Raw genomic sequence first — 15000 nt, forward strand, 5'->3', positions numbered from 1 at the left:
CTGGCCTGTGGTTTGCTCTCCTTGTTGGGTAAGTTACAATAAAAAACAACATTAACAATAATAATTCTTGAAAGGATTAAATAAACCATAATAAAAACAAAACAAACAATCAACAGGTTATTCGAAAACCTCTATATGAAATCAAGCCAAATAGAGGTCATGTCAAAAACAACATTCTTCTCTACAAAAAAAAATGACTTAAAAGTAATCTACACACAAATTTGTTTAAACACAAACAATTTGTTGAAATGTTCTAATTATTTTAAATAGTATAGAGAGAAAATAAAAAAACGATTGAAATTAGATATAAAAAAACTTCTAGACTAGCGCCTTGTAAGCAAAACTGTAACCTGTTGCACATGATGATGAGGTTGATAAACGCCACATTTCTTTTTTTTCGTGTGTAGAAAGAATACAATTTTGGCTAAATGCCAAATTTCGGATTTTTTGTACACAATATCTGTTTAAATATACATATGTATATACAATGTATGGATACGTAAAATTTTATATTATAGAGGTAAAACTAAAGACGATTTGTTTTAAGATTGTGGAATATAATGCAGTAGTATTTAGTTAAGACAATAAGTAACTTTCTAAGTTAAATTAAAAAAAAATTTCCTGAACTGGATTACCCTACAGAAATTCCAAATATATCAAAAATTTTGTAAACTGAACTAGAACTGAACTAGAATGAACTAAACTGAACTAGAACTGAACTAGAACTGAACTAGAACTGAACTAGAACTGAACTAGAACTGAACTAGAACTGAACTAGAACTGAACTAGAACTGAACTAGAACTGAACTAGAACTGAACTAGAACTGAACTAGAACTGAACTAGAACTGAACTAACTGAACTAGACTGAACTAGAACTGAACTAGAACTGAACTAGAACTGAACTAGAACTGAACTAGAAACTGAACTAGAACTGAACTAGAACTGAACTAGAACTGAACTAGAACTGAACTAGAACTGAACTAGAACTGAACTAGAACTGAACTAGAACTGAACTAGAACTGAACTAGAACTGAACTAGAACTGAACTAGAACTAAACTAGAACTGAACTAGAACTGAACTAGAACTGAACTACAACTGAACTAGAACTGAACCGAACTGAACTAGAAACTAACTAGAACTGAACTAGAACTGAACTAGAACTGAACTAGAACTGAACTAGAACTGAACTAGAACTGAACTAGAACTAGAACTGAACTAGAACTGAACTAGAACTGAACTAGAACTGAACTAGAACTGAACTAGAACTGAACTAGAACTGAACTAGAACTGAACTAGAACTGAACTAGAACTGAACTAGAACTGAACTAGAACTGAACTAGAACTGAACTAGAACTGAACTAGAACTGAACTAGAACTGAACTAGAACTGAACTAGAACTGAACTAGAACTGAACTAGAACTAAACTAGAACTGAACTAGAACTGAACTAGAACTGAACTACAACTGAACTAGAACTGAACCGAACTGAACTAGAACTGAACTGGAACCGAACTAGAACTGAACTAGAACTAAACTAAACTGAACTAGAACTGAACTAGAACTGAACTAGAACTGAACTAGAACTGAACTAGAACTGAACTAGAACTGAACTAGAACTGAACTAGAACTGAACTAGAACTGAACTAGAACTGAACTAGAACTGAACTAGAACTGAACTAGAACTGAACTAGAACTAAACTAGAACTGAACTAGAACTGAACTAGAACTGAACTAGAACTGAACTAGAACTGAACTAGAACTGAACTAGAACTGAACTAGAACTGAACTAGAACTGAACTAGAACTGAACTAGAACTGAACTAGAACTGAACTAGAACTGAACTAGAACTGAACTAGAACTGAACTAGAACTGAACTAGAACTGAACTAGAACTGAACTAGAACTGAACTAGAACTGAACTAGAACTGAACTAGAACTGAACTAGAACTGAACTAGAACTGAACTAGAACTGAACTAGAACTGAACTAGAACTGAACTAGAACTGAACTAGAACTGAACTAGAACTGAACTAGAACTGAACTAGAACTGAACTAGAACTGAACTAGAACTGAACTAGAACTGAACTAGAACTGAACTAGAACTGAACTAGAACTGAACTAGAACTGAACTAGAACTGAACTAGAACTGAACTAGAACTGAACTAGAACTGAACTAGAACTGAACTAGAACTGAACTAGAACTGAACTAGAACTGAACTAGAACTGAACTAGAACTGAACTTAGAACTGAACTTGAACTGAACTTGAACTGAACTAGAACTGAACTAGAACTGAACTAGAACTGAACTAGAACTGAACTAGAACTGAACTAGAACTGAACTAGAACTGAACTAGAACTGAACTAGAACTGAACTAGAACTGAACTAGAACTGAACTAGAACTGAACTAGAACTGAACTAGAACTGAACTTAGAACTGAACTAGAACTGAACTAGAGCTGAACTAGAACTGAACTAGAACTGAACTAGAACTGAACTAGAACTGAACTAGAACTGAAGTAGAACTGAACTAGAACTGAACTAGACTAACTGAACTGAACTAGAACTGAACTAGAACTGAACTAGAACTGAACTATAACAGAACTAGAACTGAACTAGAACTGAACTAAGAACTGAACTAGAACTAGAACTAGAACTGAACTAGAACTGAACTAGAACTGAACTAGAACTGAACTAGAACTGAACTAGAACTGAACTAGAACTGAAACTAGAACTGAACTAGAACTGAACTAGAACTGAACTAGAACTGAACTAGAACTGAACTAGAACTGAACTAGAACTGAACTAGAACTGAACTAGAACTGACTAGAACTGAACTAGAACTGAACTAGAAACTGAACTAGAACTGAACTTGAACTGAACTTGAACTGAACTTGAACTGAACTTGAACTGAACTAGAACTGAACTAGAACTGAACTAGAACTGAACTAGAACTGAACTAGAACTGAACTAGAACTGAAACTAGAACTGAATTAGAACTGAACTAGAACTGAACTAGAACTGAACTAGAACTGAACTAGAACTGAACTAGAACTGAACTAGAAACTGAACTAGAACTGAACTAGAACTGAACTAGAACTGAAATAGAACTGAACTAGAACTGAACTAGAACTGAACTAGAACTGAACTAGAACTGAACTAGAACTGAACTAGAACTGAACTAGAACTGAACTAGAACTGAACTAGAACTGAACTAGAACTGAACTAGAAACTGAACTAGAACTGAACTAGAACCTGAACTAGACTTGAACAGAACTGAACAAGAACTGAACTAGAACTGAACTAGAAACTGACTAGAACTGAACTTGAACTGAACTTGAACTGAACTTGAACTGAACTAGAACTGAACTAGAACTGAACTAGAACTGAACTAGAAACTGAACTAGAACTGAACTAGAACTGAACTAGACTGAACTAGAACTGAACTAGAACTGAACTAGAGCTGAACTAGAACTGAACTAGAACTGAACTAGAACTGAACTAGAACTGAACTAGAACTGAACTAGAACTGAACTAGAACTGAACTAGAACTGAACTAGAATGAACTACGGAACTGAACTAGAACTAGAACTGAACTGAACTAGAACTGAACTAGAACTGAACTAGAACTGAACTAGAACTGAACTAGAACTGAACTAGAACTGAACTAGAACGAACTAGAACTGAACTAGAACTGAACTAGAACTGAACTAGAACTGAACTAGAACTGAACTAGAACTGAACTGGAACAGAACAGAACTAGAACTGACTAGACTAGAACTGAACTAAAACTAGAACTGAACTAGAACTGAAGAAGAACTGAACTAGAACTGAACTAGAACTGAACTAGAACTGAACTAGAATGAACTAGAACTGAACTAGAACTGAATAGAAACTGAACTAGAACTGAACTAGAACTGAACTAGAACTGAACTAGAACTGAACTAGAACTGAACTAGAACTGAACTAGAACTGAACTAGAACTGAACTAGAACTGAACTAGAACTGAACTAGAACTGAACTAGAACTGAACTAGAACTGAACTAGAATGATCTAGAGCTGAACTAAAACTGAAGTAGAACTAAACTAGAACTCAAATTTAATAAAAAAAAAACATTTTCTATAAAAAGATAAATTTTCAATAAAAAAGTTCCTAAAGAATGTATTCTTTAGTTAGTTTTGTATGCATTTTTATAAGTTTTGCAGCAGCAATAAATCTTTATTGTTTATAGTATTTAAAGCATCATTTCATTGAAAATCTTAATGCATTCAATAGTTTTTTATAACCATTTTCTTTAAATGTCTAATAAAACATGTATCTATCTGTCTGCTACATCTACATATAAACTACAATTGTTATAAAAGCTAAACACAGAAATTGAAAGTTCGGTCAATATACAAAACTACAAAGAAAAATATATTTCAAAAACAAACAAAAATCATGTTAAGGCCATTTGAATGGGAGAGTTCCGATTTTGTTTTTTTATTAATTGCTCTTTTTCGATTTTATTTTCTTATTTCATTTATATTTTACTTTTTCACGTGGTTTTTCTTTAAATTTTGATTTATTTTCGTTTCGTGTTTGTTTTTTATAAATTTTAAAAACAAAAACAATTTAATCATGTAGTAATGAAATGTTCATATTAGAGATAGTTTTATATACTACTTGTAAATTTAAAAGTTTTTCTATTTTATTTAAATTAAATTATTTATTTTCGTTTTTTTTTTTTTTTATTTGTTGCCAAGTTCAAGTGTTGTTGAAGGATTTCTATTGAATGTAAACATTTATTATTATTTTATAGTAGAGTAGGTAGTATTTATGGCGATTTATGATAGATATTTTTAGAAAATTTCATTTATTTCTTCTATTATTTGAATTCTTGCACGTAGTCATTTGGTTTAAGATAATAGAAAAGTTTTCCGAGAGTGGTTTACTGTTAAATGTATTATACTTTGGAATTTCATTTATTCAGATCTATTAAGAGATGTTCTCAAGACTGGCATTAATGAATTTAAAAAGGGCTTATTGTCACTTGTTTTCGCTTAAAACTGTACCCCTCAAACCAGTCTGAATATATACTGAATGAAGACTACATTGATTGTGACGATCTCAATTTTAAAGCAATTGAAGATCTAGATAAACATTCCTGCAGCAATCTTATTTTCGAATGTTGAGTTCAAAATGTCTATCTTTTAAGATATTCCAGATATATACGACCCGCCTTCTTTCGATGAGTGTTTAATGTAATTCTTTACTTCTTCGATCAGACTTCTTACAATATTAAAACCAACTTCTTACGATATTGAATTTCTTAAACACAAATAAAAGCGTTCTAATTTTTTTGTTTTTTAAAAGAACTGAACTAGAACTGAACTAGAACTGAACTAGAACTGAACTAGAACTGAATTAGAACTGAACTAGAACTGAACTAGAACTGAACTAGAACTGAACTAGAACTGAACTAGAACTGAACTAGAACTGAACTAGAACTGAACTAGAACTGAACTAGAACTGAAATAGAACTGAACTAGAACTGAACTAGAACTGAACTAGAACTGAACTAGAACTGAACTAGAACTGAACTAGAACTGAACTAGAACTGAACTAGAACTGAACTAGAACTGAACTAGAACTGAACTAGAACTGAACTAGAACTGAACTAGAACTGAACTAGAACTGAACTAGAACTGAACAAGAACTGAACTAGAACTGAACTAGAACTGAACTAGAACTGAACTTGAACTGAACTTGAACTGAACTTGAACTGAACTAGAACTGAACTAGAACTGAACTAGAAGAACTGAACTAGAACTGAACTAGAACTGAACTAGAACTGAACTAGAACTGAACTAGAACTGAACTAGAACTGAACTAGAGCTGAACTAGAACTGAACTAGAACTGAACTAGAACTGAACTAGAACTGAACTAGAACTGAACTAGAACTGAACTAGAACTGAACTAGAACTGAACTAGAACTGAACTAGAAACTGAACTAGAACTGAACTAGAACTGAACTAGAACTGAACTAGAACTGAACTAGAACTGAACTAGAACTGAACTAGAACTGAACTAGAACTGAACTAGAACTGAACTAGAACTGACTAGAACTGAACTAGAACTGAATGAACAGAACTAGAACTAGAACTGAACTAGAACTGAACTAAAACTAGAAACTGAACTAGAACTGAAGGAAGAACTGAACTAGAACTGACTGAACTAGAACTGAACTAGACTGAACTAGAACTGAACTAGAACTGAACTAGAACTGAACTAGAACTGAACTAGAACTGAACTAGAACTGAACTAGAACTGAACTAGAACTGAACTAGAATGAACTAGAACTGAACTAGAACTGAACTAGAACTGAACTAGAACTGAACTAGAACTGAACTAGAACTGAACTAGAACTGAACTAGAACTGAACTGAACTAGAACTGATCTAGAGCTGAACTAAAACTGAAGTAGAACTAAACTAGAACTCAAATTTAATAAAAAAAAAACATTTTCTATAAAAAGATAAATTTTCAATAAAAAAAGTTCCTAAAAGAATGTATTCTTTAGTAGTTTTGTATGCATTTTTATAAGTTTTGCAGCAGCAATAAATCTTTATTGTTTATAGTATTTAAAGCATCATTTCATTGAAAATCTTAAATGCATTCAATAGTTTTTTATACCATTTTCTTTAAATGTCTAATAAAACATGTATCTATCTGTCTGCTACATCTACATATAAACTACAATTGTTATAAAAGCTAAACACAGAAATTGAAAGTTCGGTCAATATACAAAACTACAAAAGAAAAATATATTTCAAAAACAAACAAAAATCATGTTAAGGCCATTTGAATGGGAGAGTTCCGATTTTGTTTTTTTATTAATTGCTCTTTTTCGATTTTATTTTCTTATTTCATTTATATTTTACTTTTTCACGTGGTTTTTCTTTAAATTTTGATTTATTTTCGTTTCGTGTTTGTTTTTTATAAATTTTAAAACAAAAACAATTTAATCATGTAGTAATGAAATGTTCATATTAGAGATAGTTTTATATACTACTTGTAAATTTAAAAGTTTTTCTATTTTATTTAAATTAAATTATTTATTTTCGTTTTTTTTTTTTTTATTTGTTGCCAAGTTCAAGTGTTGTTGAAGGATTTCTATTGAATGTAAACATTTATTATTATTTTATAGTAGAGTAGGTAGTATTTATGGCGATTTATGATAGATATTTTTAGAAAATTTCATTTATTTCTTCTATTATTTGAATTCTTGCACGTAGTCATTTGGTTTAAGATAATAGAAAAGTTTTCCGAGAGTGGTTTACTGTTAAATGTATTATACTTTGGAATTTCATTTATTCAGATCTATTAAGAGATGTTCTCAAGACTGGCATTAATGAATTTAAAAAGGGCTTATTGTCACTTGTTTTCGCTTAAAACTGTACCCCTCAAACCAGTCTGAATATATACTGAATGAAGACTACATTGATTGTGACGATCTCAATTTTAAAGCAATTGAAGATCTAGATAAACATTCCTGCAGCAATCTTATTTTCGAATGTTGAGTTCAAAATGTCTATCTTTTAAGATATTCCAGATATATACGACCCGCCTTCTTTCGATGAGTGTTTAATGTAATTCTTTACTTCTTCGATCAGACTTCTTACAATATTAAAACCAACTTCTTACGATATTGAATTTCTTAAACACAAATAAAAGCGTTCTAATTTTTTTGTTTTTTAAAAGATTTTAACATAAACAGCCGCACCACTCGTCGGTTCGGAACCAGACATACTTAATCAACATTAAAAATTTGCTTGATCGATTGGCCTCTTGGCAGTTTTATTACTTCTGCGGTTAATGAAATTCCAATATTTTCAGGATGTATGTATATGTCCCACCAGTTTTAGTGCCAACTATCCCTACCGTAGAGACATTGTCCAGTGAAGTCCTAATAAGGACATCATCGATTTTCTGGTATTATAACCGGGCAGAATATAAATATATCATTTTTGGTTTTGGACTGAAGTAGAACTGAACTAGAACTGAACTAGAACTGAACTAGAACTGAACTAGAACTGAACTAGAACTGAGCTAGAACTGAACTAGAACTGAACTAGAACTGAACTAGAACTGAACTAGAACTGAACTAGAACTGAACTAGAACTGAACTAGAACTGAACTAGAACTGTACTAGAACTGAACTAGAACTGAACTAGAACTGAACTAGAACTGAACTAGAACTAGAACTGAACTAGAACTGAACTAGAACTGAACTAGAACTGAACTAGAACTGAACTAGAACTGAACTAGAACTGAACTAGAACTGAACTAGAACTGAACTAGAACTGAACTAGAACTGAACTAGAACTGAACTAGAACTGAACTAGAACTGAAACTAGAACTGAACTAGAACTGAACTAGAACTGAACTAGAACTGAACTAGAACTGAACTAGAACTGAACTAGAACTGAACTAGAACTGAACTAGAACTGAACTAGAACTGAACTAGAACTGAACTAGAACTGAACTAGAACTGAACTAGAACTGAACTAGAACTGAACTAGAACTGAACTAGACTGACTAGAACTGAACTAGAACTGAACTAGAACTGAACTAGAAGTGAACTAGAACTGAACTAGAACTGAACTAGAACTGAACTAGAACTGAACTAGAACTGAACTAGAACTGAACTAGAACTGAACTAGAACTGAACTAGAACTGAACTAAAACTGAACTAAAACTGAACTAGAACTGAACTAGAACTGAACTAGACTGAACTAGAACTGAACTAGAACTGAACTAGAACTGAACTAGAACTGAACTAGAACTGAACTAGAACTGAACTAGAACTGAACTAGAACTGAACTAGAACTGAACTAGAACTGAACTAGAACTGAACTAGAACTGAACTAGAACTGAACTAGAACTGAACTAGAACTGAACTAGAACTGAACTAGAACTGAACTAGAACTGAACTAGAACTGAACTAGAACTGAACTAGAACTGAACTAGAACTGAACTAGAACTGAACTAGAACTGAACTAGAACTGAACTAGAACTGAACTAGAACTGAACTAGAACTGAACTAGAACTGAACTAGAACTGAACTAGAACTGAACTAGAACTGAACTAGAACTGAACTAGAACTGAACTAGAACTGAACTAGAACTGAACTAGAACTGAACTAGAACTGAACTAGAACTGAACTAGAACTGAACTAGAACTGAACTAGAACTGAACTTGAACTGAACTAGAACTGAATTAAACTGAACTAGAACTGAACTAACTGAACTAGAACTGAACTAGAACTGAAATAGAACTGAACTAAACTAGATCTGAAGTAGAACATTTTGTTTATAAAAAAGTTTTCGAAAATTATTGTAATTAATGATATCACCGAGCTGTTACAGCGCCTCAAATATGGCCAAAAATGTTTATCAAACTTTATGACGGATAATTTCTGAAGCCAAATTCGTATTCAGGGCCCAAATTAAGGCATACGATATCGATCGAAATCTCAATAGAATCTAAATGGAGATTTCGATCGATATCGTATGCCGTAATTTGGGCCCAGCTCTGCTCGATTATTTAAAAAAGTAAAATTTGGTCTCTGATTTTCGAATTTTTTAAACATTTTATTGGCCCGTATAATTTAGTCTAGAGGTCTTCATCTAAGTCTATACATGTTAAAAACTGAAGACCAATATTAAAAGTTTTGTATCCAAGGGAAGTGCCAAAAAGTCTATAATTGTTTTTGGGTATAATTTCATTAGACTTGACCAACTGTACTGTCTTCTTTATCGTTATTGGATCCACCTTTTTTTTCTAAAATTAATTTGAAAGCAAAATAAAATGACGTTAAAAGTTTTAAGGTTTGATGTCACCTCTCTGACAGCAACAACTCAATCATTAAAAATTGGAATATTGCCCACTGTATGTTATTTTTTTTTTTTTCAATAAAAGCAGAAATGCCATCAAATGAAGCAATATTTTGAAGGCTTTTAGTAATTATATGGTAGTATTAGAGGGATTTTACGATTCAATTAAAAAAAAAAAATATATTGATTGAATAGATTACAACATTTACAATTTTCAGAATATTATTAATTCTAACCTTAAAACTATAAAGTCGCTAATATAAATCAAACTCCCCAAAAATAGGTTAGAAATCAAAAAGTTTTATCTAATCTTATTATTCTTTAAAAATTTTCGATAATTCTAAATTTCTCTCCCACTTTTCTTTCTTTTATTGTAGGCGCTCTGGCATATGCTGAATTAGGTACAATGAATACATCGTCGGGTGCTGAATGGGCATATTTTATGGACGCGTATGGACCAGCACCGGCGTTTCTATTCTCATGGGTATCGACATTAGTTTTAAAGCCATCGCAAATGGCAATAATTTGTCTTTCATTTGCACAGTATGCAGTGGAGGCATTTGTCTCTGAATGTGATCCACCAATGTCGGTTGTTAAAATGGTTGCATTAGTAGCAATAGGTAAAGTATTGAGTACTTCGTGTATCAAATTGTATAACTAATATTAAACTCTTCGTTTTGTACAAATTTCCATGACCACCAAATTATTGTCTGTCCCGCCCCCACCACTCTAGTGATGATATTGTTTGTTAACTGTTATAGTGTTAATTTGGGCATGGCAGTTCAAAATATATTTACCGCAGCCAAATTGGTTGCAGTTCTAATTGTTATATGTGGTGGTGCCTGGAAATTATTTCAGGGCAATACACAACATCTATCAAATGCATTTAGTGGACCTACACCCACCATGGGAGCAATAGCCACAGCCTTTTATACGGGTCTCTGGGCTTATGATGGCTGGAATAACTTGAATTATGTTACGGAGGAGATTAAGAATCCGAGCAAGAATTTACCACGCTCCATAGTAATTGGCATACCATTGGTTACTTTGTGTTATGCTTTGATTAATATTTCCTATTTAGCGGCCATGTCACCCACCGAAATGATTGAATCTGAGGCTGTGGCGGTAACATTTGGCAATCGTATCTTGGGCGCACTTGCCTGGTTGATGCCATTGAGTGTAACGATCAGTACGTTTGGCAGTGCAAATGGTACACTGTTTGCAGCGGGAAGGTAAGAAGGATTACAATTAATACTTTTAATATTTATAATAAATCATTTTTTGGTTCCAGATTATGCTTTGCTGCATCTCGTGAGGGTCATTTGCTAGATATTTTATCTTATGTGCATGTACGTCGTCTAACACCAGCACCTGGTCTAATATTCCATGTATGTTTATTTACTCCCTTTCGAGAGACTCTATATTTTATTTGATTTTCTTTTTATTTCTTCTCTTTGTAGTCTTTAATTGCTGCTGCTATGGTTTTGTACGGTACCATAGATTCATTAATTGATTTCTTTAGTTTTACCGCTTGGATTTTCTATGGTGGCTCGATGTTGGCCCTCATTGTGATGCGTTTCACCAAACCCAACTATCCAAGGCCATATAAAGTGCCTATTATCATTCCCGTTGTGGTTCTGGTGATCTCAATGTATCTGGTGGTGGCTCCCATTATTGATACGCCACGCATTGAATATTTGTATGCATTACTCTTCATATTTGCCGGTTTGATATTCTATGTGCCATTTGTGAAATTGGGAATGACACCAAGATTTATGAGTAAGTATAGATAGATAGATAGATAGATAGATAGATAGATAGATAGATAGATAGATAGATAGATAGATAGATAGATAGATAGATCGATAGATAGATAGATAGATAGATAGATAGATAGATAGATAGATAGATAGATAGATAGATAGCTCGCTCGCTCGCTCGCTCGCTCGCTCGCTCGCTCCTCGCTCGCTCGCTCCTCGCTCGCTCGCTCGCTCTCTCGCTCGCTCGCTCGCTCGCTCGCTCGCTCGCTCGCTCGCTCGCGCTCGCTCGCTCGCTCGCTCGCTCGCTCGCTCGCTCGCTCGCTCGCTCTCTCGCTCGCTCGCTCGCTCGCTCGCTGCCGCTCGCTCGCTCGCTCGCTCGCTCGCTCGCTCGCTCGCTCGCTCGCTCGCTCGCTCGCTCGCTCGCTCGCTCGCTCTCGCTCGCTCGCTCGCTCGCTCGCTCGCTCGCTCGCTCGCTCGCTCGCTCGCTCGCTCGCTCGCTCGCTCGCTCGCTCGCTCGCTCGCTCGCTCTCGCTCCTCGCTCGCTCGCTCGCTCGCTCGCTCGCTCGCTCGCTCGCTCGCTCGCTCGCTCGCTCGCTCGCTCGCTCGCTCGCTCTCGCTCGCTCGCTCGCTCGCTCGCTCTCTCGCTCGCTCGCTCGCTCGCTCGCTCGCTCGCTCGCTCCTCGCTCGCTCGCTCGCTCGCTCGCTCGCTCGCTCGCTCGCTCGCTCGCTCGCTCGCTCGCTCGCTCGCTCGCTCGCTCGCTCGCTCGCTCGCTCGCTCGCTCGCTCTCTCTCTCGCGCTCTCTCGGCTCGCTCGCTCGCTCGCTCGCTCGCTCGCTCGCTGCGCTGCTCGCTCGCTCGCTCGCTCGCTCGCTCGCTCGCTCGCTCGCTCGCTCGCTCGCTCGCTCGCTCGCTCGCTCGCTCGCTCGCTCGCTCGCTCGCTCGCTCGCTCGCTCGCTCGCTCGCTCGCTCGCTCGCTCGCTCGCTCGCTCGCTCGCTCGCGCTCGCTCGCTCTCGCTCGCTCGCTGTCTCGCTCGCTCTCTCGCTCGCTCGCTCGCTCGCTCGCTCGCTCGCTCGCTCGCTCGCTCGCTCGCTCGCTCGCTCCGCTCGCTCGCTCGCTCGCTCGCTCGCTCGCTCGCTCGCTCGCTCGCTCGCTCTCGCTCTCCTCGCTCGCTCGCTCGCTCGCTCGCTCCTCGCTCGCTCGCTCGCTCGCTCGCTCGCTCGCTCGCTCGCTCGCTCGCTCGCTCGCTCGCTCGCTCGCTCGCTCTCTCGCTCGCTCGCTCGCTCGCTCGCGCTCGCTCGCTCGCTCGCTCGCTCTCTCGCTCGCTCGCTCGCTCGCTCGCTCGCTCGCTCGCTCGCTCGCTCGCTCGCTCTCGCTCTCGCTCGCTCGCTCGCTCGCTCGCTCGCTCGCTCGCTCGCTCGCTCGCTCGCTCTCTCGCTCGCTCGCTCGCTCGCTCGCTCGCTCGCTCGCTCGCTCGCTCGCTCTCTCGCTCGCTGCTCGCTCGCTCGCTCGCTCGCTCGCTCGCTCGCTCGCTCGCTCGCTCGCTCGCTCGCTCGCTCGCTCGCTCGCTCGTCGCTCGCTCGCTCGCTCGCTCGCTCGCTCGCTCGCTCGCTCGCTCGCTCGCTCGCTCGCTCGCTGCTCGCTCGCTCGCTCGCTCGCTCGCTCGCTAGAAAGTAAGCCTTACTAATCTCGCCCTCTACTTTCAGACCAAGTTACTCTATTCTTCCCATTGTTATTGGAAGTTGTGCCCACCTCTACAATGGCCATGTTCGATTAAACAAAAACGCAAAAACATCAACAAAAACTTCAGACCAGAAATATGCTCAAAAACACAACAACTCTAATGAGATATGGAGACTTTTGCAGAACAATGTAAAAAGGCAATTGGGGTAATACCAAAACAGGATGTACTAAAAACAATTGGATTAATTTATATATCGTTGTAAAGCTATAAAATAGTTTTTGACACAAATATTCTAAAGAAAACCAAAAAAAAAAAAAAATGAACTATTGAAAACCAAACATTCATATTAAAAGAATTACAAAGATATAAATTATTAAAATATATACTATACAATAAAGAAATACTATATATTTTGTAGATTTTAAGAAAAAACTTTAAAAAATATAAAAAAATATTACAAAAAAATATGGAAAAATAAAAATTCAAAAAAGAAGTAACTTGTTACTTGAAAATAAAAAAGATAGTAGTTGTTATCGAAAAAATATATAAAGATTATTATTACAAAAAACTTATATAATTTTAAGGCTTTGTTTATTTTTTTATAAATTATATTTTAGAAATTTTATAAAATAAAAATAATTTAAAAAGGAATTACACATTTTTTGCTAAATGAAAGTAATAAAAAGAAAATGTAGAAAAATAGCAAAATAAATTGGTTGCAAAAAACAAATGAACAATAATTTGTTTAAAATTATGTTAAAAACAAACAATTGTTTAGTATGACTGTTAAAATAGACTTAAATTGAATTTTATTGCAAGAAAAAATACAATTATTACAAAACAAAATAAGTGTAATTTTAAAACACCAAGGTTATACACTGTGCAAAAGAATTCAAATAAATCCAAATACTTATTGGAACCTGCGAGTGCCACAGTGCTTTAATCTTTTCAAAATATATTTTGTTAAAATTTTTAGCAAAAAAAAAACTTGTTTGTTTATCCATAATTTTCCTTTATTTTCTCTTTAAACATTGAAAATGTTTATTCGAAAAAAAAAACTAATCAAAATATTGGAACAAGATAAACATTTTAAAGAAATATCACACCATATTTTGAGCTTTTTAAGCAATATAATTAATTTTAAAATATATTTTTAATCAATTTATTATAATACTTTATATTTAGATGATAAAAGACAAAATACTAAATAAAAGTGTTAAACTTTCATGTTTTCGGCTCTGCATTTTGATTTTTTTTAATGAATTTTATTTTATTTTTTTTTTTGTAAAATTTTTTAAGAATTACTTACTATTTCAAAAGAATATAAAGTCTTTATTAAGTATTTTGTTTATGAAATATTTTTATTATTATTAAAATACCATTATAATTATAGTTTAATTTTTTTTTATTTTTAAAATGTATTATTAATGGAAACAAGAAAATTTTCTTAAATAAAGTTTTACAAAAACAACAAAATAAACTAATTTTTAATTGAATGGGGTTTTTAGGTATTGATGGGATAATATCAAACCGTGCACTAAAAGTGGTTAGATTTGATTTTTAAAATAATTCAGCAGGTTTTCTGCTTTCAAAGAATCTTTGTCGTCATGATGTCTTCGATATATTTTTTGAAGATGGAACCCATAAAGTTCAAAAAATGCGCCTTCAGTGTGAAGAAAGGCT

At 35.6% G+C, this 15000-nt stretch overlaps 1 protein-coding gene across 1 annotated transcript in view; it reads left to right on the forward strand.

The window, feature by feature from the left end:
* LOC119611700 (b(0,+)-type amino acid transporter 1) overlaps positions 1 to 14560 on the forward strand; it is an 84726-nt gene extending 70166 nt beyond the window's left edge. The window contains exons 3-8 of the mRNA XM_037967372.1: positions 1 to 28; positions 10253 to 10495; positions 10609 to 11107; positions 11167 to 11263; positions 11336 to 11654; positions 13340 to 14560. The exon at positions 1 to 28 is cut by the window's left edge and continues 74 nt beyond it. Of these exons, the coding sequence (XP_037823300.1) occupies positions 1 to 28; positions 10253 to 10495; positions 10609 to 11107; positions 11167 to 11263; positions 11336 to 11654; positions 13340 to 13410 (1257 nt within the window). The 3' untranslated portion in view covers positions 13411 to 14560. The remainder of the gene's footprint in view (positions 29 to 10252; positions 10496 to 10608; positions 11108 to 11166; positions 11264 to 11335; positions 11655 to 13339) is intronic.
* The last annotated feature ends 440 nt before the right edge of the window (positions 14561 to 15000 follow it).

This window comes from Lucilia sericata, unplaced genomic scaffold, assembly GCF_015586225.1.
Source record: "Lucilia sericata isolate MDLA Ls3-8-SP2 unplaced genomic scaffold, ASM1558622v1 Contig001513F_arrow, whole genome shotgun sequence".
Lineage (NCBI taxonomy): Eukaryota > Metazoa > Arthropoda > Insecta > Diptera > Calliphoridae > Lucilia > Lucilia sericata.